Source organism: Podarcis erhardii (genome assembly GCF_964252035.2).
Source record: "Podarcis erhardii genome assembly, chromosome: Z".
NCBI classification, from domain to species: domain Eukaryota; kingdom Metazoa; phylum Chordata; class Lepidosauria; order Squamata; family Lacertidae; genus Podarcis; species Podarcis erhardii.
Genome location: NC_138504.1, coordinates 2,960,393 through 2,984,263, shown reverse-complemented (window position 1 = coordinate 2,984,263; position 23,871 = coordinate 2,960,393). Strand labels below are relative to the sequence as shown.

Genomic DNA, 23,871 nt, shown 5'->3' with positions numbered 1-23,871 from the left:
GCGAGGCGGTGGTCCAGAAGATCATGATCAACCATGTCAAAGGCTGCTGACAAATCTAAAAGGATCAGCAGTCCTGACCCGCCTCGATCCAGTTGTCTACGGAGATCATCTGTTAGGGCAACCAGAACTGTCTCGGTCCCGAAACTAGGACGGAACCCGGACTGAAATGGATCTAAAGCTGATGTTTCCTCCAGAAACCTACCAAGCTGTTCAGCAACTGCTCTCTCAGTTACCTTACCCAGATATGGAAGATTTGAAACTGGGCAGTAATTGGATAGGTCTAAAGGATCTAGTGAAGTTTTCTTTAAGAGCGGACACACCACTGCTTCCTTCAGTTCCCCTGGGAATGTCCCTGTGCCAAGGGACAAATTGATAATTTCAACTGGGGGATCCGCGCGACACCTGGACATGCCCTAATCAGCCAAGACGGGCACGGAGTGAGGAGGCAGGTGGTGGGCCTACCAGCTTGGAGGAATCTATCCACATCAGCATGCAGTATCTGATCGAAATGGTCCAACATTGGACCCGAAGTCAGTTGGGGGGCCTCCAGTTCAGTCATTGTATCTAAATTGGCAGAGAGGTCACGGCGGAGCAACAGGACTTTCTCCGCAAAAAAGCTCGTGCATGCCTCACAGCTGTGGGTCGAATTTGAGCTTAAATTTGGTTGTCCTCCTAAGGACGTTATCGACCTAATTATTCTAAAAATTTGTGCCGGGCGAGAGCTAGCGGATGCAATGGAAGCTGCGAAGTAAGATTTCTTAGCAGCTTTCATAGCCATCTCATAGGCTTTCATAAGCGTCCTATAAGATGTTCTTGAGGCTCCGTCACGAGTCCGTCGCCATATTCGCTTTAGCCATCTGAGATCCTGCTTCATTTTCTGGAGCTCCTCAGTAAACCAAGGAGTCCGGTTTCGACAGGGTCACAGAGGGCGCTTAGGCGCGATCTCATCGATAGCTGCCAAGAGCCAGTTATTCCAGTCCTTGACAAGGTCATTTAATGAGTTGCCAGGAGAAGCAGGGTCCTGCAAGGCCTGACGGAATCTATCAGGATCCATCAGCCTTTGCGGGCGAGCCCAAATAGGCTCATGAGCAGATAAGCTGCTCATGGGTGGAGATTTTTCACTCTGCTGAAATAAGTATTTGCATTCTTACACAAATAAGAAGAGGAAAGATAATCAATCAATAAATATCCTCTTCTACTCATCAAAACCCACCCAACAGCCTCAAACCAGCTCTTGCAAATGTGACATTCAGTTCCTTTTGGGCTTATAGATTTTGCTTAACTTCTGGCAGTTTGGCCTCCATTAAACGTGGCCAAATGTGGAAGGAGACATGAGAGCAGCTCTTGTTTTTTCAGGACTCTTCAGCACACTAATATGGAGTATTCCCCATAAGAAAAATCTAAAAACAGAGGGGGTGGGATTGGGCGGTGGGAAGTGGATGGATCCAAGGTGGTGACCAGTCAGGGTTGAGATACTTAGCTCCATCCTCAAATGCTCCAGCTGCCGAGTCTTCGGCCTTCCGTGTTGCAGCTCTTGAACAGCATATAAAGCCACCAGCCACAAATAATATTTTTTAAAAGGGCAACCAGTTCCCCTCTTCATATTTTTTGGTGTGCCTATGCACACATTTATTATTATGCCACTGTTTGTCAAATGCTAGCTGCACAGTTTAATCACAAAGCTGTGCGTGTGGCACTCTGCTGGATGAAAAACAGGGCAAATGTTGCCTTTGTGTGGGGGTGGGGAGGAACAGAGAGCCAGTTTTATCAGCTGCCTATTCCACATGTCCCTGAGAGCCTTACAAGAGAAGCTCAAGGTTATATGAAGACAAAACAAGCAACTGACCAAGCCTTCTTTTTGAAGTGAAGGTGCTTCCTTTTCATTATTTGGGGAGACTAAATCTGTGGAATAAATCTTTTGTTAAAATTGCATCACGGTGTTATATTTCACTCACTCTACAGTTAAAAACTCACAGAAGCCGTATAACAAATAAACTAGCTAACAAGCTGGAAGAAAACCAAATCTCCCCTCTGTCTCCTCCACAACCAACAGACCCTGGGGTCCCAAGTGTTTCCTTTTTAAAAATAAATAAATATTTTTATTAATTTAAAATAAATACATTTATGAAAAACAGACGTACATACAAGTAAACAAACATACATACAATCAAACAAACAAATAACAGAAAAAATGGCCTTCCAAAGCTGAAGCTTATTATTCCTCCCACCAAAAAAATAGTAATATTTTTATTAAATTTGCATACCGCCCTTCATCAGTAGATCTGGTTTGCTACACTGCCTCCCAAGCCCCCTCTGCATCTGGTGTATATTCCTGGTATCTTGAAGTGCTCCCTATGTTGGCAGTTTGTGCTCCTAAACATCAGAACATCAGAAGAGCCCTGCTGGATCAGAACAAAAGGGGTCCATCTAGTTCAGCATCCTGATCTCACAGTGGCTGACCAGATGCACCCAAGAAGGGCATACAAGAAAGATATAAGCACTATAACAGCAACTCCACCCCTTCACGGCTTCCAACACTTGGTACTCAGAAGCATTACTTACTCCAACCTCAGAGGCAGAGCACAGTCATGATGGCTAGTAGCCATCCATAGCAGACTCCTCCAGGAATCCGTCGAATTCTCTTTCCAAGCCATCCAAGTTGGCGGCTGTGATGGACAGCAGAGCCAAGTGATGCAGTCCCTCAGAATTCCCCCAGAGGACTAGAGCCTCCCTCTGATTGGCTACAGAGACAGCCAGCCAGATGGGGGAGGGTGGAGAGCAGCACTTTTGGAGGGAAAATAAAAGGAGCCGTTTCTGATGGAGAGCGTTGGATAGGGCTTGATTTGAGATGTTAGATGGGGTTCAGTTTGAGCAGGCATAGGCAAACTCAGCACCCCAGATGTTTTGGGACTACAATTCCCATCGTCCCTGACCACTGGTCCTGCTAGCTTTGGATCATGGGAGTTGTAGGCCAAAAACATCTGGAGGGCCGAGTTTGCCGATGCCTGAGTTTGAGGGATAGGGCTTGATTTGAGGTATTAGACAGCGTTTTCAGTTTGAGGGATAGGGCTTGATTTGGGATGGGGGACAGGGAGCAGGAGAGGGTTTGACTGAGGGAGAACTGGCTCTGAGGAGAATACCTGTAGCTAGAGGGAAGATTGCCGTGGCTTAGAGAGGGAGGCTGTGTGGAGCGTCTTGGGAGAGGATTCAGACAGGAGTTAAAGTGGAGGGCTGAGTCTGAGGCAGGAGCTGGGGAAACAGGGACTCCCTGGGGCTCATTCCTGTCAGGAACAGAGGGTACCTCTAGGTACCTCTAGGTAAAGAAGAACCTAGAAACAAGGGGTGAGGGCAGTGCCAGATTTATGTATAAGCTAAACAAGTTATAGCTTAGGGCCCCACTCTCTTGGGGGCCCCGAAAAAAATTAAAGGGGAAAAAAACTGGATGTACATTTCCAAAATATAAGATAAAAAACAAATAAAATAAAACCTACATACAGCAACAATGTTTTGTGTTGTGTAGGCTCCTATTTGCTATGTGTAAATTAGGTCCACAATTTCCATATAGCATATATTCAACACAAAAAACAGCAACAATTTGTTGTTGACAAAGGACGGCTGGACGTATAAAGGGCCCCATTACCTCCAGTAGCTTAGGGCCTCATCAAACCTAAATCTGGCCCTGGGTGAGGGGATCCCCTGGGTCTGTTACACTAACTGGAACACCTCAGGAGGGGAGTTGCTAGGAGAGGGGAACTGGCAAAAAGCACCCCTCGCTCATGAAACAAAGTATTAAGTGGTGAAGGAAGCTGTGTTTCCACTTCCTGCTGCCAAAGTTAATATATTTGTAAGTATTAAACTATCTCAACTAAGTGAAGAAACGAGAGGGAAATAACTGAAACTGAGTTAAGTGTTTTACCACCTAGCCTAGAAACCTGAACACCTATCTGAAGTGTAAAGGTAAAGGTAAAAGTAAAGGGACCCCTGACCCTTAGGTCCAGTCGTGACCGACTCTGGGGTTGCGGCGCTCATCTCACTTTATTGGCCGAGGGAACCAGCGTACAGCTTCCGGGTCATGTGGCCAGCAGGACTGAGCCGCTTCTGGCAAACCAGAGCAGCGCGCGGAAACGCCATTTGCCTTCCCGCCGGAGTGGTACCTATTTATCTACTTGCACTCTGGTGTGCTTTCGAACTGCTAGGTTGGCAGGAGCAGGGACTGAGCAACGGGAGCTCACCCTGTCACGGGGATTCGAACCGCTGACCTTTCAATCGGCAAGATCAAGCGGCACAGTAGTTTAACCCACAGCACCGCCTGCATGTACCAACTGATTTTTTAGTAACTGAAGTTTAAAACTACTGTGCCTATTATATTGCATTTAAGCCTGTGTCATCTTTATATCTAGTTTAAGTAATTAACTTCTGTTTGAAAGAACACATCTCTTGACCCAACTTTGTTTCACAAACTTTTTTTGTAAATAAAACTTTTTTTGTTTGTTCAGCTCCTGCCTAAGATTAAGTTTTCCCTCACACAAGACCCACACAAGATAGCCTGTGGTAAATTATAGACATTCATTTAATTGATGTACTGTGAGGTGGGGGCAGTTGGTGGGCTGGATCAGCTACTTTATTAATTGGTATTAATTAAAAGGTATCTGAAGAAGTGTGCATGCACACGAAAGCTCATACCAAGAACTGACTTAGTTGGTCTTTAAGGTGCTACTGGAAGGAATTTTTTTTGTTTTGACTATGGCAGACCAACACGGCTACCTATCTGTAACTTTATTAATTGGGTTGGTGGAATCCTCTACAGTGGCCATCACTCCTTCCTGTGGGAGTGAGGCCCATAGTTTAATGAGGTGCTGCATGAAAAAGTGCATTCTTTGGTCTGTCCTGAATCTCCCAACATTCAGCTTCATTGGATGTCTACCAGTTCTAGTGTCATGCAATTTAGATAAAAACTTTTGTGATGCGGAGGACGATTTTAGATTCTGGCCATTCCTGGACCAGGAAGGCCTTACAACAGTAGTACACGCATTGGTTACTTGAGAATCTGATCAGGAGAGTTTTAGATCTTCAGGGGGAGGGAGAAAACAATACGAAAAGCAAAAGAGCACCTGACACTGAGATAATAGCTTCATTGATGCACAGGAAACTGGGGGGGGGGGGCCCTCCAGAAACCTGCTAAAGGGCAAGAAACCACAGGAAGAAAGCAGCTGCAGGGAATGACTCATGGTTTCAGTTGTCTCTACACAAATGCACAGAGTCTGGGAAACAAACAAGATGAACTGGAGCTTTTAATACAAGATAGCAAATACAACCTGGTAGGGGTATAATCTGTTCGAAAGGAATAGACCAAACAGGAAGGGAGGAGTAGCAGCATTGTATATAAAGGATGGGTACACTTGTGAAGAAATCCATGACCTGGAGCATGGAAAGCAGATTGGGAGCATATGGGTAAAAATTATAGGAGGGAGAAACAACAGTGACCTTACTGTGGGTGTCAAGCCAGACTGAAGACTTGGACGATGCCTTACTAGAGCAGATTACCAAACATTCAAAAAGGAAAGAAAAAATAATCACGTAGGACTTCAACCTCACCGATATCTGTTGGGACTCAAGCTCTGCCAAGAGTGTAAGATCTGACAAATTCCTCCATTGCTCGCTGACAATTTCATTTCTCAGAAGGTGGAAGAACCAACAAGGGAATCACTTATCTTGGACCTGGTCCTCACCAATATGTGTGGGAATGTTCTGGGGTGCAGGAGAGGATATATTGACTAATTATATCCTTATCCAACTTGTACTAACAAGTTCCCAAAATATCAGCAGAGTTTATAGACATTCCCCTTTAAGTTCGCAACGGTAACGCTTGCACAGGTTCGCTAGAACCTCTATAATAATTACTCTGGTAATTTCCCCTTTGTTCCCTCTTAAAATACAAGACACGACACAGTCTTTATAAAAGTATAAAAAGAGTTTACTCACGTTCTGTTCACAATATGATCCCAGAAGGTAGGCAGGCTTAAAAAGGTTACATGCAGTTAGAATCTATCTTGTAGCAAGATAGTACTGTCCTCTCTTGGCTGGGAGCCAAGAGGGCATGTTGCTCCTTCAGAAGATGAAGATGGCAGAGAGGCAAGAGGCAAGAGGCAAGAGGGAGAGTGGCTGCCTGCCCTGTGCTTTTATCATTACCTGCACAGGTGAGGCCACACCCACCTCTGGTCACATGCGGAGGAAGTCCGTCCCCAGGAAGTTTACCTGCTTGCTGGACAGACATCCCTCCCCATGTTCTAACATGTACACTCTAGGAATGTTGTCATTGACTGCTCCTGTGTTTACATCCCACATAATGGAGGAACTGATTGATGAAGTGAAAGTGCTCAGAAACTTGGGAAGAAGTGATCATGTTTTCCTGGGTTTCAGGATACGGTGGCAAGGGAAAACTCACGCACTCTGGACTTTAAGGAGGCCAATTTCCAAAAGCTGAAGGAGTGCATCGAGGCGCAATGGCGAGCGCCATGGCCACGCAGAGCTCCTGAGGACTTCCAGCACCAACTGCGCTGCCTGGCTGGTCCCCACGCCACCAACACTGCCGCTGCCACCACCGTGACTGGGGGTAACCAGAGGTGCCCAGCACGACAACCAGGGAGGCTGCACAGAGCCCCCAACTCCCCCTAGCATCCGTGATGACACCACCTGACCAACAGCCCAGAGGAGCTCCGAGGCCTGGAGCAAAAAGGAGGCCCCCCCCCAGCCTAGCACCAGCTTACTGTTACGTTCTCACCTGGCCACCAGGAGTATCATGTATGTAGTTTTCACTCAGGTCCACATCAGTTACTTTAGGTGGGAAACCCTGGGTTGCTGTTGCTACAATGTTGACAGCCGGCTGCCTATAAAAGCAGGCCGGCCGAGCTGTTTGCTGTTCAGTTCTGTTCCAGCTTACAAATAAAGAGCTGTTTTGGAAAAATCGCTGTGTCGTCTGCTATGTCTACCCACTATTTAACACTTACTTCTGTCTCCGCCGCCACCAACACTAAGGGAGAAAGGTGGGAAAGTACTGGGAGAAAGAGGGAGGCCGTGAGGAATCTCATGGCCTAGCCCAGGCCTGATCCCAAGCCTTTTTTCCTGGCACCTAGTGCAAAGAGGGCAGTTTACTGCTGTAGAAAACAAGGTTGCATAATACAGTTCTGGACGTTGATATGCAGATGCAGCTTGTAGGCTTTGCTGAAACAGATATAGGTATATACAGGTACAAAGCATCTCTGTTACTCCAGCTTCAGGACATAAGATAGATGCCAACTCATAAACAGAATGACTGATGAGCTGACACGCCTTAATCACTTATCTAGATGGCACTGGGGCATTGTCATAGCAACTGGCTTGGCTGACCTTGCACCTGTTGACTTATTTCATGCATGGGGTGATTTGTGCCCATGAAATAACCCCTTCCTCCATGTCCAGTTCCTCCAACATTCTTCATGCAAAGCAGATGCTCTGCCACTCATCTATGGACCTTCAGATGTGCACACACAGCACCTTTTAAACATGAGTTAAGTGTATCTGTCTGCCCCTTCAGTTTTTAAAGACAACTTAAACCTATGAAAAAGACAACCATCCACGTGCACACCCCACTCCAGGAACATGCAAAAGGCTGAGGTTCTCAGCCACTATCCCTTCTGTAGTGTGTGTGTCTAAAGATCTCTGTCTCCCCATAAATAGGTACATTTTCCGGGGATGGGGAGGCTGTTCTCTGGAGTATACTGTAATAACAGATGGTAGAGGTAGATAACCACACTGATAAAATGCCATAGCAAAATCTCACACATGGAAAACAGGGGCCTCAGGCCAAGTAGGTTTCATAGTGAGTAACTGGGAAATAATGCATTGAAAAGGGTCCACATAACAGGTGCTGAACTTTCATTCAGGATGCAGTACAGTATCTACCAGAACTTGTTCCAGGCACTCTTGGAGAAAACTGATTTCTAGATCCATTTCAACTGAGGTTTAGGTCCAGTTTTGCTACAGAAATAGCCTTGGTAACCCTATATGGCAGCCTCTGTTGGGAGAGAGGCAGGAAAATGTGTTCTTGCCCCTTGACCTCTCAATGGCTTCTGATACAGGCAACTCCCCATTCACATGTTGTTTTCAGTGCCACAAGGAAGGGGCAGGGGCAGAACAGGGCAGAAGGGACTTGCAAGCATCCCACTGATGTGTGCAGCAACCCCAAATTGTATCCTTTATAAGTGCCTGTACCATTGACCATGGTATCCTTTGGAGCAGCTGTTTGAGTTGAGGTGGGCAGCATTGTTCCTACTTGGATGTTCATTTCTATAAGATGATGCTTGGGGGGTATCATTTGGCCCCATGGAGCTTCAGTGTGGGGTTCCTCAGTGTTTGATTTTTATCCCCCATGCTGTTTAACCTCTACATGAAACTACTCAGTGCAGTGCAGAATTCAGGGTCCAGGTTGCTTACTGGATCAAGACGGTTTGAGCATATTACACCAATCCTGGTCTGACTGCACTGGCTACCAATTAGTTTCCAGGCCCAATTCAAAGTGCTGGTTTTGACCTATAAAGCCTTAAATGGCTCAGGACTGCAATACATCAAGGACCGCCTCTTTCCATGTGAACCTACCCAGACCCTGAGATCATCTTCTGAGGCCCTTCTTTTTGTGCCTCCTCAAGAGGTTTGGAGGGTGGCAACATGAGAATGGGCCTTCTCTGCAGTGGCTCCCCATCTGTGGAATGCTCTCCCCAGGGAAGTTAGGCACCAGACGAAACTGTTCCTTTTTAACCAGGCCTTTGGTTGATTTTATTGACATCCTGTGCCCTTTTAAAATGTGGTGTTTTTTATGGTGGAGGGGTAATTGGGTTGTTGTTGCTTTTATTGTGATTATGTATTTATATTTTGATTTTGTTCTGTGAACCACCCTGAGACCTCCGGGTATAGGGCAGTATATAAATTCAATAAATAAATAAATAAATAAATAAATAAATAAATAAATAAATCTGAAATTTTGGAGCATGTTGCCAGCAATATGTCAATGGCACACAGTATTACTTCTTCACTGTCACTGCAGATGGTGACAGCAGCCACGAAATTAAAATTAAAAGACCCCTGCTTCTTGGGAGGAAAACAGTGACAAACCCTAGACAGCATCTTAAAAAGCAGAGACATCACCTTGCCACCATATAGTTAAAGTTATGGTTTTTCCAGTAGTGATGCATGGAAGTGAGAGCTGGACCATAAAGAAGGCTAGTCACCGAAGAATTAATGCTTTTGAATTCTGGTGCTGGAGGAGACTCTTGAGAATCCCATGGACTGCAAGAAGATCAAATCTATCCATTCTGAAGGAAATCAGCCCTGAGTGTTCACTGGAAGGACAGATCTTGAAGCTGAGGCTCCAGTACTTTGGCCACCTCATGAGAAGAGAAGAATCCCTGGAAAAGACCCTGATGTTGGGAAAGATGCAGGGCACAAGGAGAAGGGGACAGCAGAGGATGAGATGGTTGGACAGTGTTCTCGAAGCTAGCAGCATGAGTTTGACCAAACTGCGGGAGGCAGTGGAAGACAGGAGTGCCTGGCGTGCTCTGGTCCATGGGGTCACAAAGAGTTGGACACGACTAAATGAATAAACAACAACAGCAGCAATTACTTCTTCACACCTGCAGGAGTAGCAGTGGATGTATTGGACCTTGCCTCGTTAGTCGAGTACAGTAGATGAGAGCCAACTCACTGAAGCTCAATCCATTGCCAGTGGGCAGTTCCCTAGAGAGGATGGTTGGGAGATGGCCTGCTTTTGATGGAGGTACACTCCCTCTGAAAGAGTGGGTATGTAGTTTGGGGCTACTTCTGGATGCTTTGCTGTCTTGAGGCTCAGGAAACCTTGGTGGTGCAGAATGCCTTCCATCAGCTTCAGCTGGTTTCCCAGCTGTGCCTCTATCTGGACAGGGACAGCCTAGCTTCTGTTGTTTATGCTCTGTTAGATTACTGCAATGCATCATATGTGCGGCTGAAGATGGTTTGGAAACTTCAGCTGGTACAGCATTCAGCAGCCAGGTTGCTCACCAGTGCAACAAGATGTGGGCACGCAACATCAATCCTGGCTTGGCTGTACTACCTGCCAATTACTTTCTGAACCCCATTCAAAGTTGTACTTTTGACCTGTAAAGCCTTAAACAGCTCACTGCCTCTGACACTGGCCTCATTATTTCAGAAACATGATTGAACTGATGGGAGGAAATGATTTTCAGAAGAGAATCTTTGCAAAATATTAAAATATTGAGAACGACATTCTTTCCTCATTCTGCTTCTCCCCTCCCCTTAAATTTCAGTACAGTGGTACGTTGGGTTACATACGTTTCAGGTTACATATGCTTCAGGTTACAGACTCTGCTAACCCAGAAATATTACCTTGGGTTAAGAACTTTGCTTCAGGATGAGAACAGAAATCGTGCTCTGGTGGTGCGGCGACAGCAGGAGGCCCCATGAGCTAAAGTGGTGCTTCAGGTTAAGAACAGATTCAGGTTAAGAATAGACCTCCAGAACGAATTAAGTTCTTAAACCAAGGTACCACTGTACTTGGAAATTGGAAATTTGTACCGGAGCCACAGTACAGAGCTTGGGCTAATATTGTGCTTAACTAGCCCCTGCTTTTAGCATAATTATTTTAGGTTATAAACAAGGTGCTATAAACTCAGACTTGCAAAGCGATGCAGTTTCCCGGCCATGTTTTATTTGTTGATGCCTTTGGGGAGGAGGAAGATCTTCAGCAAATCTGCTGCTGCTCTCTCCACCTCTTCTTCCCTGCAAAGGGGCACCCAGTTCCCTACCGAGAACCTAACAAGCCTTGAGAGTGTGTGTCATCACTTGCTGGAGCTCTCTAGTTGTTTGGGGATGCTGAAGGTTCTCACATATCACCAAATGCAGCAAAGGCAGATATTAAGACGGGACCTGGATTTGGCTAGCAAACTACCCCAGAAATAAATTGGGAGCTCCCAACCATGCTCTTGACCGATATTAGGATGGAGAGGGAAGGCTCAGGCAGATAAGAAGAAGAAGAAGAAGAAGAAGAAGAAGAAGAAGAAGAAGAAGAAGAAGAAGAAGAAGAAGAAGAAGGCAGCTTGTCAACAGGGGGTCCCTACTCAGGACGCCAGGTGAACTGCAGCTTTCGCTGTATTGCTTTCCAGAGTAGGGAGCCTTATCCTGCTGGGAAGAAAGCAAGAGGCTAACTCCAGAGAGAGCTCCCAGCTTAGAGGGTCCCTTGAGCATATATGATGTGGTTGCCCGGAGGCCTACGTAAGCCCCATCCCACATGACACAGTGCACACACACCATTTGAATGGGAATGCCCATCAACTTTAGGGGGACCTGGCTCCTTCAATGTTTATTGTGGGGTCTGAAGCCCCCACGGCCCTTAGAAGTTGGCTTCTGCCAAGAGGCTCATGCCAGCAGCTGGCAAAAGGCCAGGGCATTGGTGACATGGATGCCAGATCTTTATCTGCCGTCAACCCACTCTGCAAAATAAGCTAATCAAGAGCCTCTGGCTGCAAGCTGGGGGTGCATTTTTTGTGAAAGGCACATTTTGGGAATATGGCTCTCTAAGCGAGGACAAAATTTGGTGCCACACCCAGGTCTTATTTTCACAATAATTCCTTCTGATGCAGTTGCTTTTTAATGGATCTTCTCCATAATAAATGTTGTTGTTGTTGTTGTGCTGCTGCTGCTGCTGCTACTGCTGCTGCTGCTGTGCGCACCTCTGCTTGGCACCCTGTGCAGTGGAACGCCCCACACCACTCTAAATCTGGAGCTGAACATGCTCACCCTCTTCCCTGAGCCCCAGGTTATAAACTAGGTGCTGTAAACTCCTGTTTTATTTTAGTGTCTCTTGGCCGTGCTCTGCCGCTTGTGCCCCTTGCTCCTTTCTTTGAGTTGAGCTCTCCCAAATCAAAAGATGGGGGACATATTTCTGCATTGACTGGCAGCCATTCTGTGGGATTTCCCCAGCTCTGACTGGAGACATCATGGTCTGAAATGGGGACCTTCTCATGGGAAGCTGCTCCCACACTACATTATGGCCCTTCTGCAAACCAAACTGGGGGTGATTGCTGTGGAAAATAAATGTTGTCATCTAATAACCTGGAGCTGTCAGATCAGGGTCCCAGGCACCCTTTGCCCCAGAGGTTTGGGGAGCCTGGTGCTGCAACTCTCAACAGCCCCAGGAACACAGCCGACGACCAGAGGTGGGGGGTGCTACAGATCCACAACATCTGGAAGGCCAGAGGTTCCCACACCTGCTTTAAAGTGTTGCTTTCAGCTTCACAACAGAAGTACTCTCAACATATTTAATTAACAATTTTATTTATTAATAAAGGAATATATACCATTAAATATATCAAAGCAGGTTACAAAATCAGAAAGATAAAAGTCATAGGATATAACCATAAACACTAAAAACAATCCAAAAGTAAAAAAGTTAAAGGCGTACCCATATACCATTGGGGGAGGTGTGCCCACATAGGCCTGGTGGAATGAAACAGCAGGCATTTAAAAGTTGGCACAGAAAGCGCCCTCTTACTCTCTATTGGCAAGGAGTTCCACAGGTCTGGGCTGATGACTCTAAAGGCTCGGTTTCTCATTGCTGTCAATGGAGCCTCCACAATTCAGGGAATATAAATGCATGCCCCAGAAATTTAAGAAAGGAGCTCTCAGGTGCATGCTTGGGTGAAAAGTGGGTCCTGCATCTCAAAAGGCTAAACTTTAAGGGACAGTGGCTACCAGATTCCAAAGAACCAGTTCTGTCCGGGGGGAAGGAGGGCAGGCAGAAATCTCAACAGGATCCTGAGAATACTTCTCTGGACAGCTATGGCAAGGACTGCAATAGAACAGTGATATATGAACAGTGCCGGATTTACATATCATAGAATAGAATCATAGAATCCTAGAGTTGGAAGAGACCACAAGGGCCATCGAGTCCAACCCCCTGCCAAGCAGGAAACACCATCAGAGCACTCCTGACATATGGTTGTCAAGCCTCTGCTTAAAGACCTCCAAAGAAGGAGACTCCACCACACTCCTTGGCAGCAAATTCCACTGTCGAACAGCTCTTACTCTCAGGAAGTTCTTCCTAATGTTTAGGTGGAATCTTTTTTCTTGTAGTTTGGAACCATTGCTCCGTGTCCGCTTCTCTGGAGCAGCAGAAAACAACCTTTCTCCCTCCTCTATGTGACATCCTTTTATATATTTGAACATGGCTATCATATCACCCCTTAACCTCCTCTTCTCCAGGCTAAACATGCCCAGCTCCCTTAGCCGTTCCTCGTAAGGCATCGTTTCCAGGCCTTTGACCATTTTGGTTGCCCTCCTCTGGACTATAAGGCTAAGCAAGCTATAGCTTAGGGCCCCACTCTCTTGCGGGGGGTAAAAAATAAAGGAAAAAAGAACTGGATGTGCATTTCCAAAAGATAAGATAAAAAACAAATAAAATAAAACCTACATACAGCAACAGTGTTTTGTGTTGTGTATGGATCTATTAGCATCTATTCAACACAAAAAAACACAGCGATAATTTGTTGTTGAAAAAGGAAAGCTGGACATATAAAGGGCCCCATTCCCTCCAGTAGCTTTAGGGTGTCATCAAACCTAAATCCAGCCCTGGATATGAAAGGCAAGAGCAAGTAGTGATTTCTTAGCAGCAAGCTAAAGCCAAGTGCTGCTGATCTTCAGAAAACCTTTTCACAGACTGTGCTCAGAAGACTAATCTCTATTCAATACAGTGCTACCTCAGGTTACAGACACTTCAGGTTACAGACTCCGCTAACCCAGAAATAGTACCTCGGGTTAAGAACTTTGCTTCAGGATGAGAACAGAAATTGTGCAGCGGTGGCGGGAAGCCCCATTAGCCAAACTGGTGCTTCAGGTTAAGAACAGTTTCATGTTAAGAACGGACCTCCAGAATAAATTAAGTACATAACCAGAGGTACCACTGTACTTTTAAAATAATTAAAGGAATATAACTGATAAGAGAAATATATATGAAAATATATATCCCTCAGTTTTCTTTATTTTTCTCCAGTGGCTCCTCTTCCTCCTCCTCCTCTTCCTCCTCCTCTTCTTCCTCCTCCTCTTCCTGCTCCTCCTCCTCCTCTTCCTCCTCTTCCTTCTCTTCTTCCTCCTCTGCCTCCTCCTCCGCTTCCTCCTCTTCCTTCTCTTCCTCCTCTTCTTCCTCCTCCTCTGCCTCCTCCTTCACTTCCTCCTCTTCTTCCTCTTCTTCCTCTTCTTCCTCCTCCTCTGCCTCCTCCTTCTCTTCCTCCTCTTCCTTCTCTTCCTCCTCTTCTTCCTTCTCCTCTTCTTCCTCCTTCTCTTCCTCCTCTTCCTCCTCCTCTTCTTCTTCCTCCTCCTCCTCCTCTTCTTCTTCCTCTTCCTCCTCCTCCTCTTCTTCCTCAAGTGAAAGAATAGCTGAGGGAAAAGCCAAAGAACTACCAGTTAAAATTGGTATATGGTATGTACAACCATAAACTGTATTTTCACAGACCCTCCAAGTGTCGTATTTCCCAGGGATGTCCCTGATTTAGAGAAGCCATCCCAGTTTCCAGTTAGATTCCAGAATGTCCCACTTTTCCTTAGGATGACCCTATTTTCATCAGAGAAATGTTGGAGGGTATGTTTCCATTATGCTGTACTTTCATTTTTTATGGCAAAAATGGACAACCAAGGAAGACAGGAAATCCAGGCCACAAGGAAGACAGCAAACCTTGGTGCCCTTCAGAGGCACATACACAGTCTGCTCCTGGCCTCTGGCCTCCTGTGCAGGGTAAACACCGCTCCTGCCAAGACTTCTGCCCAGTGAAGGCAAGGTTAGCATCTCCCAAAAAGGCACCCTGAGCTCTGCTCCAGACTAAGGGTGGGAGACCTATGGCCCTCCAGGTGCATTGGACTCCAGCTCCCATAAGCCCCAGCCAACATGGCCAGTGGTCATTACAGATGATGGGACATAGTTCAACATCATTTGGAGGGCCATATCACTGCCCTCAGAAAAGGCAGCAGCCCCTGAATTAGCAAGTGCAGGATTCTCAAAAATACCTCTTCCTTGCATTTCCTGGCTTTTTCTGCGTATCATTGCAACTTCTCTATACATTGACTTCACCTCCCTCTTAAGTCTTCTGACTTCCATCCTCAGTGCTTCAATTTCCTGGAGAGGACAGAGATTGGTAGATATTTACTTCAGACATTTACAGAAGATGCAGAAGCCCTGGTTAAAGAATTCAGGAATAACAACAACAAACCTAAGCCAACAGTGCTATTGCCGAGAAGGAATTCCACCCCAGGATGCTAAAGGCATTGCAGGCAGAGCCCAGAGAGCTCTTTCCCTAGCCTGCAGGTGCCAGAAGGCCAAGCGCTGGTGTTACAGCGGTGGTACTTCAGAGGAGTATGGGAAAAGGCTGCTCTGGATTATGAGTATATAAATGGCATTGCCTGATGTTTTAAGCAGGCCCTTTTTCTGGCAATTTAAATGATTAAAGTTGACTTGATTAACTCCATCCTCCACCTGCCCTTATGGCTTTACCTGAACAGAAGTTCCAGCACGTCTTTGATCAACTGGGTTCTCTTCAGCTGCCATCAAGTTCTCCTTAGTTACAAATGAGGCACATTTCAATTATTATAGTAACCAGTTAACATTTAATGATGAAAATCCCACATTTCTGGCTGAAACCAGGCACACAATAAGAAGAATGAGTATGCACAATTGTATTTCATGCTTGTTCAGGATGTTTGTGAACTAGACAACTGCAGTTTTAAACTGGCCCTTTTTTGAGTGATTTAAATAATTAAAGTTCAATCAACTCCACCCTCCACCCACCCTTCTGACCTTACCTGAGAGAAGTTACGACAGATTCTGTATCACACTGCATTTCTTCAATCCTTATCAAGCTCTCCTTAGGTGCAAAGCAGGCAATTTCCATTATTATAGAACCAGTTTTTCATGTGTGCTTTTCATGAACTAGGTGAACTAGACAGCCACTATTTTAAACTGGCCCTTTTCCTGGCAGTTTAAATGATTAAAGTTGACTTGATTAACTTCATCCGCCAACTACCCTTCTGGCCTTACCTGAGCAGCAAGTGCAGCTTGTCCTGGACCACAGCGGATCCCTTCACCCTCCATCAAGCTCCCAGATGTGGATCTGTTGTCCTGACCTGAGTACAAAAGAAGTGATTTTACATCTCCATTCCAACATGAAACAAAAGCCCAGAGCCTGGCTTCATGCTCCCCCTCATCTGGAATATGGTCACTTCCAGCACCCTCCCAGGCCAAGGATCTCCTTGTAGAGGACTGCTTGTATGACAGAGAGTGTTTCTGTGGAGTGCCGCCTCCCTCTGCTGGAGCAAGCCACCTCTCCAGCAGAAAAATGGTAGATTGGAAGTGGCCATCCCCGAATTCCCTAGGCAAGCATGCATGCCACACCTCAGCCAAAAGAGCTGCTATAACTCAGGAAAAGAGCATCTATGCTGTGGCTCTGGATGGCCAGCATTCTGCTTGGGGAAGCCCTGTCTCTCAAATTCAACTATCCCACACAAGGCCATGCAGCCCAAGAGCTGCCTCACCAGGCAGTTACAGCTTCCCCTGGCTGGTCAACAGAGTTCCTCTTCCAAACACACACAGCTTCAGTCTAGCACCTATTTCCTATCTTTCTAGGAGAAGTGTTAAGATCCACTACCACTGCTGAGACTGATTTCCTTGCACACTTACATTTGTCTGACCGAGATGACCTCTGGTGGGATCCTTCACCTAATGCTTTCTTCCTATTCCCAGCTGCAAAAACCACAAACACCAATTTAGGAAAGGCATCAAGTTGAGTCCTAAGGCTGCAATGTATCTCCATTCAGACCACAGCCTGACGAAAGTGTTGTGGTCAACACCCCACACACAATGGAAAGTTGCTGGTTTCCACCTTCATACTAGCATGCAGTGTAACAGCTGTTGAGGAAAATGCCAAAAGCTCTCACAGCCTGCTACACAAACCATAAGAGTCTACCCAGCCCTCTTCCTCCCCTATCCCAACATATAACCAGCTCTTGAGTTTATAAATGAGTTCCCTCTTTCCCGAACCCATTCCATATGCATCCCGACCCAAACTATCAGGATTTGCCATCTGGCCTGACTCTACAGTGCTGCTGATACACAAGATAGGCAATAGCCTGCCACTCACTAACCTAACTGCAGCCTTGCAGGAAAAGAATATAAGATCAGTCAGATATTTTGCGGTCCAGAGGATGCACACCCCAACCTAATTAGCACAAGCACCCATTAGAAATTAGCAGACCAATCCCCTACAGTGTACACCCTCCCCAACCAAAACCAAGTCAGCTCACCACCAGAAACTGGGATCCTTGTTCGTGTAGCTCCTTTGCCAAATTTCATGGCAGGTTTTCGTCCACGAGAAACCATGGCATGTTTTTTCTATGAGACACATGACCCAAATATCAGAGGAGACATTTTTTAGGTATCTGTCATTCATATACTTTAAAGTGGAAGGATTTCAGGGGCAGGTGCTCTTTTTCTGCAGGGGGGTGGGGATTTCCAAAAAAGCACTATTCAGACCTGCATTAATGGCCTATGAGAAATGGGCTCATAGCCGTGTGACAACTGCACATCATGCTGTTGTGTTTAAGGGCTGGTGTTGCACTTCCAGGTAGAAGAGCTCTTTGGCATTATTTAGGCTCTGTGTCAATTGACTTTGTGACATGATGGGGGGGGAGTTATTGTTTTTAGAGTATTTACCTGCGACCTATTGTGTGGGAATCTCAAGGCACTTTACAACAATGTCAGAAAATATGCAAACATTGAAATACAGCAAAATAAACAGGCCAAAGTAAAAATATCCTTAATAGCCCGTACTGGCTGGCAGCAGCATTCCTCCAATGCATGATGGATAAACACGCTTCCCACCTGGACCAGAATTGCACCTATGTTGGCAAAGGCCTCCTTTCTAGAAGGGGTAGCAGAGGCTGCCCCCACCCACTGCTCTCTTCTCCCAGGCATCTGAAGACATGAACAGCTCCCCTTCTCTACCTGTGTGCCACAAGCCTGAATTGCAAGACAGTTCCCACTTTGGTGCAACGGGGAACAAACATGCAGAGGACGAGTTCTGAGGCTCCCCTAACAAAGCCATTTTCCTGGGCCCACATGCCACCCTCTGCAGGCTGCCAACCCACAGGGAAACTGCACTATTCTCCCCACAAACCGAATAGGATGGGGACTATAACATAGGACTTCCTAACTTGTGAGTTCTGTTGAGCCACTGCGGCTTCCTCAGTTTAAAGCATGGCAACTCAGGTGAGCCATTAAGCTAGAAGCTGCCTTCTGGAAATGTGGCATGCAGGAGAAGAAGGATTGGCTGCCTGTCTTCCTTTTGCCTTCCACCTCACGACATCCTTCCCCAGCCTGGTGCCCTCCAGGTGTTCCAGGGCTCCATCTCTCATCAGACCATGACCGCACAGTCAGGGGTCAGGGATGGGGGCAGTTGTCCAAACCAGCTGGAGAGGTTCAAGGTGGGCATTACTGCCTCAAAGCTCTTTCCCTACCTCTCAATCTGGACTTACCTGGCCTTGCCCCTGGCCGCCTTTAGCCAGATCAGCTGTGCTCGGAGCTGGGACAGACCCCTCTGGAGACTTAAAGGTAGAGGAAACAGCCTGGGTCCCCTGGAGAGCACTCTCAAAGGAGATGCCCTCAAAGCTGGACACACTTTTCTTACTCCCAGACTTCAGGCTAGAGAATGTCGCTGCACGCTTGCGACCCATTCCCTGGGTAGAAGAAACCTCATCCAGAGATGGATTTTCTCGCCCTGGGGGGGAAGCACTTTGGCCATTGCCACGGCATGTGGAGCTCTCCCTGGGAGCTGGACTTTCATCAATCATAAAGGAAACACTTCGGCTGATGCCACGGCGGTGTGATGAGCCCAGCCTAAGAGCCGGCTTTTCTTGGCCCGGGAGGGAAACACTTCCAGTGAAGCACCTGGAAGGTCGTATGGCATGCCCTCGGACCCGTGGGTACACATGGGCCATAGGCTGGCAGAAAAGTAAGGGCTTGATCACATCTGCGGTGCTCAGCTCAGGGGCCGGCAATGGAGCTCTGCCAGAGGAGGAGGAGGCGCCCCATCCAAACAGTTGTGGATAAGGGTGCTGGGACCTCGGCTCTTCCTGGCCCAAGACAGCACTGCTTTCAACAGCAGTGCTGGGAACTGAAGCTGGGCGCTCAGTGGACTCTGGATCAGGCTGGGGAAGAGAAGGCTCATCCAGCGATTCAGCTGGGGTCTCGGCAGGGGACTCGGGAGGGGACTTGGGTGAACTTTTCTTCTCCATTCTGTGGACGTCTTCTGACCAAAGCACCGGCTGATTTCAAAGGCTATTTTTTATTAAAGCTTGAAAGACAAGGAAAAAACAGTATACAGAAATCAATGTCAGATATCAAGCATTTTTTAAACATAAAATCTATAAGAAAGAAAAGAAGAAGACTTCTGATTCTTCATCTATCAACTTTAAAAACTTATGCAGAACTCTTTCTTCATATTAAAATCCAATTCTTCTTCTTTCCATAAACCAATCTCCCCCCCAGTCTTTTGAACCCAGATTATCACAAGTTCATGTTCCTTTCAGTGCAAAAAAGGGTTTCCCTTTTAATTCCCTCATTAATAAATGTCAACAGTGATTTTTCTCTAATTAAGCACATCAACTTTGCTATCTCAGCCAAATCCATTGATTTCAATAACCATTCTTCCATTGTAGGTAGTAAGAAGTCCTTCCATCTTTGTACATGGAATAATCTGGCTGCTGTGGTCATATACTGCTTGTGCCTTCCTTATTCTTTTTCTAGTTAGAATAATAGAATTATAGAATTGGAAGGGACCCTGAGGGTCATCAAGACCAACCCTCTGCAATGCAGAAATCCCAACACATGGTCTCCTATCCAATATAAAACCACACCGGACCCTGCTCAGTGCCTGCAGCACTTGGAGGGACTTACAGAACTTTGTCAAACTGTGTTTAGAGGGCAAGTCAGACCCAATGTGAGAAACAGCTCCAATTTTGTGGTGGGTGGCAGAAGATTTCCCTAAGACCATTTGGAGCAAGTAATGAAGAACCTACTCAACCTTTCTTTTTTGTCAGGTGGCTTGCTAGTTCCAATAAGTCCTTCAAGTGTGACTACAGCTTTAGTATGTCTGTTATTAAAAATGAAACACCTTTTTCAATTTGAAAACTGTTTAATGATCTTTACCTATCCTAGGAACAGTACACGGCAGTGGTGGGCAGTTCCACAGACCCTCCTCCTCTGCCCAAAATGCATGCAGACCCATCAGCCTTCCCTTTCTCCATTTATCATAGCCGTACTTCTCTCTGTGCTCACCAGGATGTTACAATAAGTAAAATCAACTCCTGTCTCCGAATTATACACTAGAACACCTGAAATATTATTGTGCTCTGTGCCTGAAGGCAGAAATGGGCAGCGAAGGCAATACAGTCCCATTTACTCGGCTTTCTAGTCTCTCTTTCCATAGTCTTTCTTTCGCTTCCTGACCTAACGTTTGCCTCGCTTAACATAATTAATTAGTAAGTGAAGTTTTTACTCTTCCATTCAAGCAGTACAGGAAGTAAGAACGTGTAAAAAGGAATTCTACTTCTAGAATTCCCAACTCCTGACATAAAACAGGATAAAGTTTGCCTTTAAATACTACGCGTTAGAAACAGAATTTTAAGGGGCAGTCTTTTCTGGCAGTGCCAAATAAAGCTACTGACCCATTTCTAAGTCCTAAAATCCACAATTTCTCTGGATACCTGAAAAACCCAGTGGTGTATGTTGGCTTTCCAAAGTTCAAACCATGTGCAAGGCAGCTTACAAAAAATAACATATTATATATTTTGTGCAAACACAGCAAAACTAGTCATAAACAATGAACAAAATGCCAAAAGGTACACAACCAAATTGGAAAAAATCCACGTAAATCATAATATTCCACATAAATCATATGATCCAAAATAAAGATGTAAAAAGTTAACATCAGCAACAGCAAAAATCCCCGCCACCCTCCCCCGAAAAAGAACCGAGCCCTCTTTTATAAAATTGTAACAGAGAAAACCACTGGAAATTGTAACCTTCCACTATTAATTGTTCCCTTGTTTAATTTTACAATCTCCTCGTTTCGACTTTAAGAACTCTCGACAGGTTAACCATTTCTCTTTATCCGTCACCCCTTTTCTGTAAAAAGCGGCTTCTGGTGAAACCCAAAATGGAGTCTTTGCGCATAAACTAACTTTATATCTATTTCCAGATTCTTAACACGCCACGCACGTCTAACAGAGTGGTTCTTAAAGTGCGCAATTACTTTAATTTTATCTACCACAAATATCCAAGCCATCTAACCCTTAAATCCCAACCTTCTAATTCCCAAAGTCTCTTATTTCTCAATATCCCCCATTCCGTTAACCGCACCAAGTTGCAACAAGCTGTAAAACAGAAGTCTAAAACGCAAGCTTTCCTTCGCATCTCGCAGAACTTTAAATGTAATTCGTGGTTTTTTTCACCTGTCCTACAAACCTAGGTCTTTTTGCCGCTTAAATGGTAAATCAGTAGTCAACCCATACTTTTTGGGAAAAGTTGTGTGGATCACAGAAAACCTACCTACCGAATAAGACGAATTGGAGTTTCTGTCGCTTTCTGCAAGCAACGCCACCCGAATTCCCACCTGGGATGAGTCGCTGAGGCGTCGGAGAAAGACTGGGGCGGGCGGCAAGTGGGAGGGGGAAGTCGTGCGCTTGTGTCCCGTGAGAAAAGCGCTGATCCTCCCAGGAGGCAGCCTGCTTGCAGACAAGGGGGCAGAGCCGGGGGCGGGCAGAGATGCAGCCTGGCCTTGGGGTGCCCGCCTCTGCCCGTGCGCTTTGCCGCGGGGCTCTTGCTAACGGGCTGGTTTCTGTGTCAAAGGGTCCTGGATGCTCGTCATCAAGGTGGCGCTTGGCTCTTTCTCTCTTCCCTGCTTGAGAGGTGGAATACCAGGTGTGCTGGGCTGCCTCTAAGCCCATCAAGGCCACAGGATGCTAGCACGACTCATCCCGGCTTTCTCACTGAGGGGAAAGTGTGTGTGTGTGTGTGTGTGTGTGTGTGTTTAATCTTAACCGCCATCCTGCTGGCTTTGGCAGCTTCACTGGGCTATACCGGGCCAGTCCCTTACCAACCACTTAGCCTACCTCACAGGGTTGTGGTGAAGATGCAATCGGGGAAACACCTGAGGCTTTGCTTCTGGATGTGTAGAACCCTGGCATGCTGCAGGCAGTGGAATGCCCATGGACGGGCCAAGAGAGGGGGCATAATGCAATAGTGGAGACTGAAGGGAGGACAATGAAAGTGAAGCAACATGGACACAGAAAGAGAGAGAGAGAGAGAGAGAGTTGAGCAAAATCCAGAGAGAGTTTTAGGATGGCAGAGAGAGGAAGAGAGACCAGGCAAGGAAGGAGCGAGAGAGTATCACAGGAGCCAGCTCTCACAGGCCCAGGTCCCCTTGGACCCCTTCCACAATAAAATATTTGAGGGGGACGGGCCCCCCAAGTTGATGTGCACTGCCATTCAAATGGTGTGCATGCACCATGTCATGTGATTGATTATGTGGGGTGGGGATATTTTATTCAAGTTGGCACCCTGGAGGGCACAAAAAGAATGAGGAGAACCAAACGGCATTTGGAAAGGGGGAGGGCGGTGGAAGTGACACCTGCAACCTGCTCCAGGGTGGGAATTGCATCCAACGGGAAGAGGGGTTACGGCAGAGGAGGAGGTTGTGAGAGGTGGGAGTTGGGGTAGGGTAGGGATTGCTAGTAGCAGCATAATGTCCTGTGCTGGCCCTGGTGACCCTAATTGAGAATCCCTGGGTTCAACTCTCCAGATTGTGGGATGTCAAATACAGAGCAGTCAAATACTACATTCCTAGAGAGGGATGTTTGTCCAGCCAGTAGATAAACTTCCCGTTTCCTTCTGATCAGAGATGGGTGTGACCAAACTATTTTATACCTTTTATACAAGACTGTGTCATGTCTATTCCTTTTAGGAGGGAATAAAGGGGAATAAAGAGGGACGCGGGTGGCGCTGTGGGTAAAACCTCAGCGCCTAGGACTTGCTGATCGTCAGGTCGGCGGTTCGAATCCCCACGGCGGGGTGTGCTCCCGCTGCTCGGTCCCAGCGCCTGTCAACCTAGCAGTTCGAAAGCACCCCCGGGTGCAAGTAGATAAATAGGGACCGCTTACTAGCGGGAAGGTAAATGGCGTTTCCGTGTGCTGCACTGGTTCACCAGACACAGCTTGTCACGCTGGCCACGTGACCCGGAAGTGTCTTCAGACAGCGCTGGCCCCCGGCCTCTTAAGCGAGATGGGCGCGCAACCCCAGAGTTGGACACGACTGGCCCGTATAGGCAGGGGTACCTTTACCTTTACCTTAAAGGGGAATTAACAGGAAACTTATTTTAGAGGCTTAAGCAAGCCTGGCAAACCTATCCACTGTGTAAGTTTAAAAGGGAGATGTTACTCTGCTAAATTATAGAACTTGTTAACACATGTTGGAAAGGATATAATTAAACAATATATCCTCTCCTGCCTCCCTGAACATTCCCACACAGACAGGGCCCAAACATGACCACCTGCCAAAGGCTATTTCTTACCACAGCCTTGGCGTGCAGGTCCCAGGTTCAGATCCAGATCTCTCAAGCTGAAAGGCTCTTGGGCACAAACTGCAAAGACAGCATCTGTCAGAATAGGTCATACTGAGCCAGTACAGATGGACCTAACTATTGGTTCACTTCCTGTGAACTTTTTAGGTCACATCATAGGGGAGAGAGA

General features: G+C 46.5%; 1 protein-coding gene across 1 annotated transcript; it reads right to left on the bottom strand.

The window, feature by feature from the left end:
• Nucleotides 1-11,442: 11,442 nt before the first annotated feature.
• On the bottom strand, nucleotides 11,443-19,483 carry LOC309334259 (uncharacterized protein; the record flags this gene model as incomplete). Its single annotated transcript, XM_081848495.1, has 8 exons — nucleotides 18,601-19,483; nucleotides 17,371-17,458; nucleotides 16,748-16,810; nucleotides 16,109-16,194; nucleotides 15,566-15,628; nucleotides 15,082-15,190; nucleotides 14,192-14,457; nucleotides 11,443-11,454 (listed from the first exon to the last, which is right to left on the bottom strand). Exons 1-8 carry the CDS (start codon nucleotides 19,357-19,359, stop codon nucleotides 11,443-11,445), a joined length of 1,446 nt encoding a protein of 481 aa, XP_081704621.1. The 5' UTR covers nucleotides 19,360-19,483.
• Nucleotides 19,484-23,871: the final 4,388 nt, after the last annotated feature.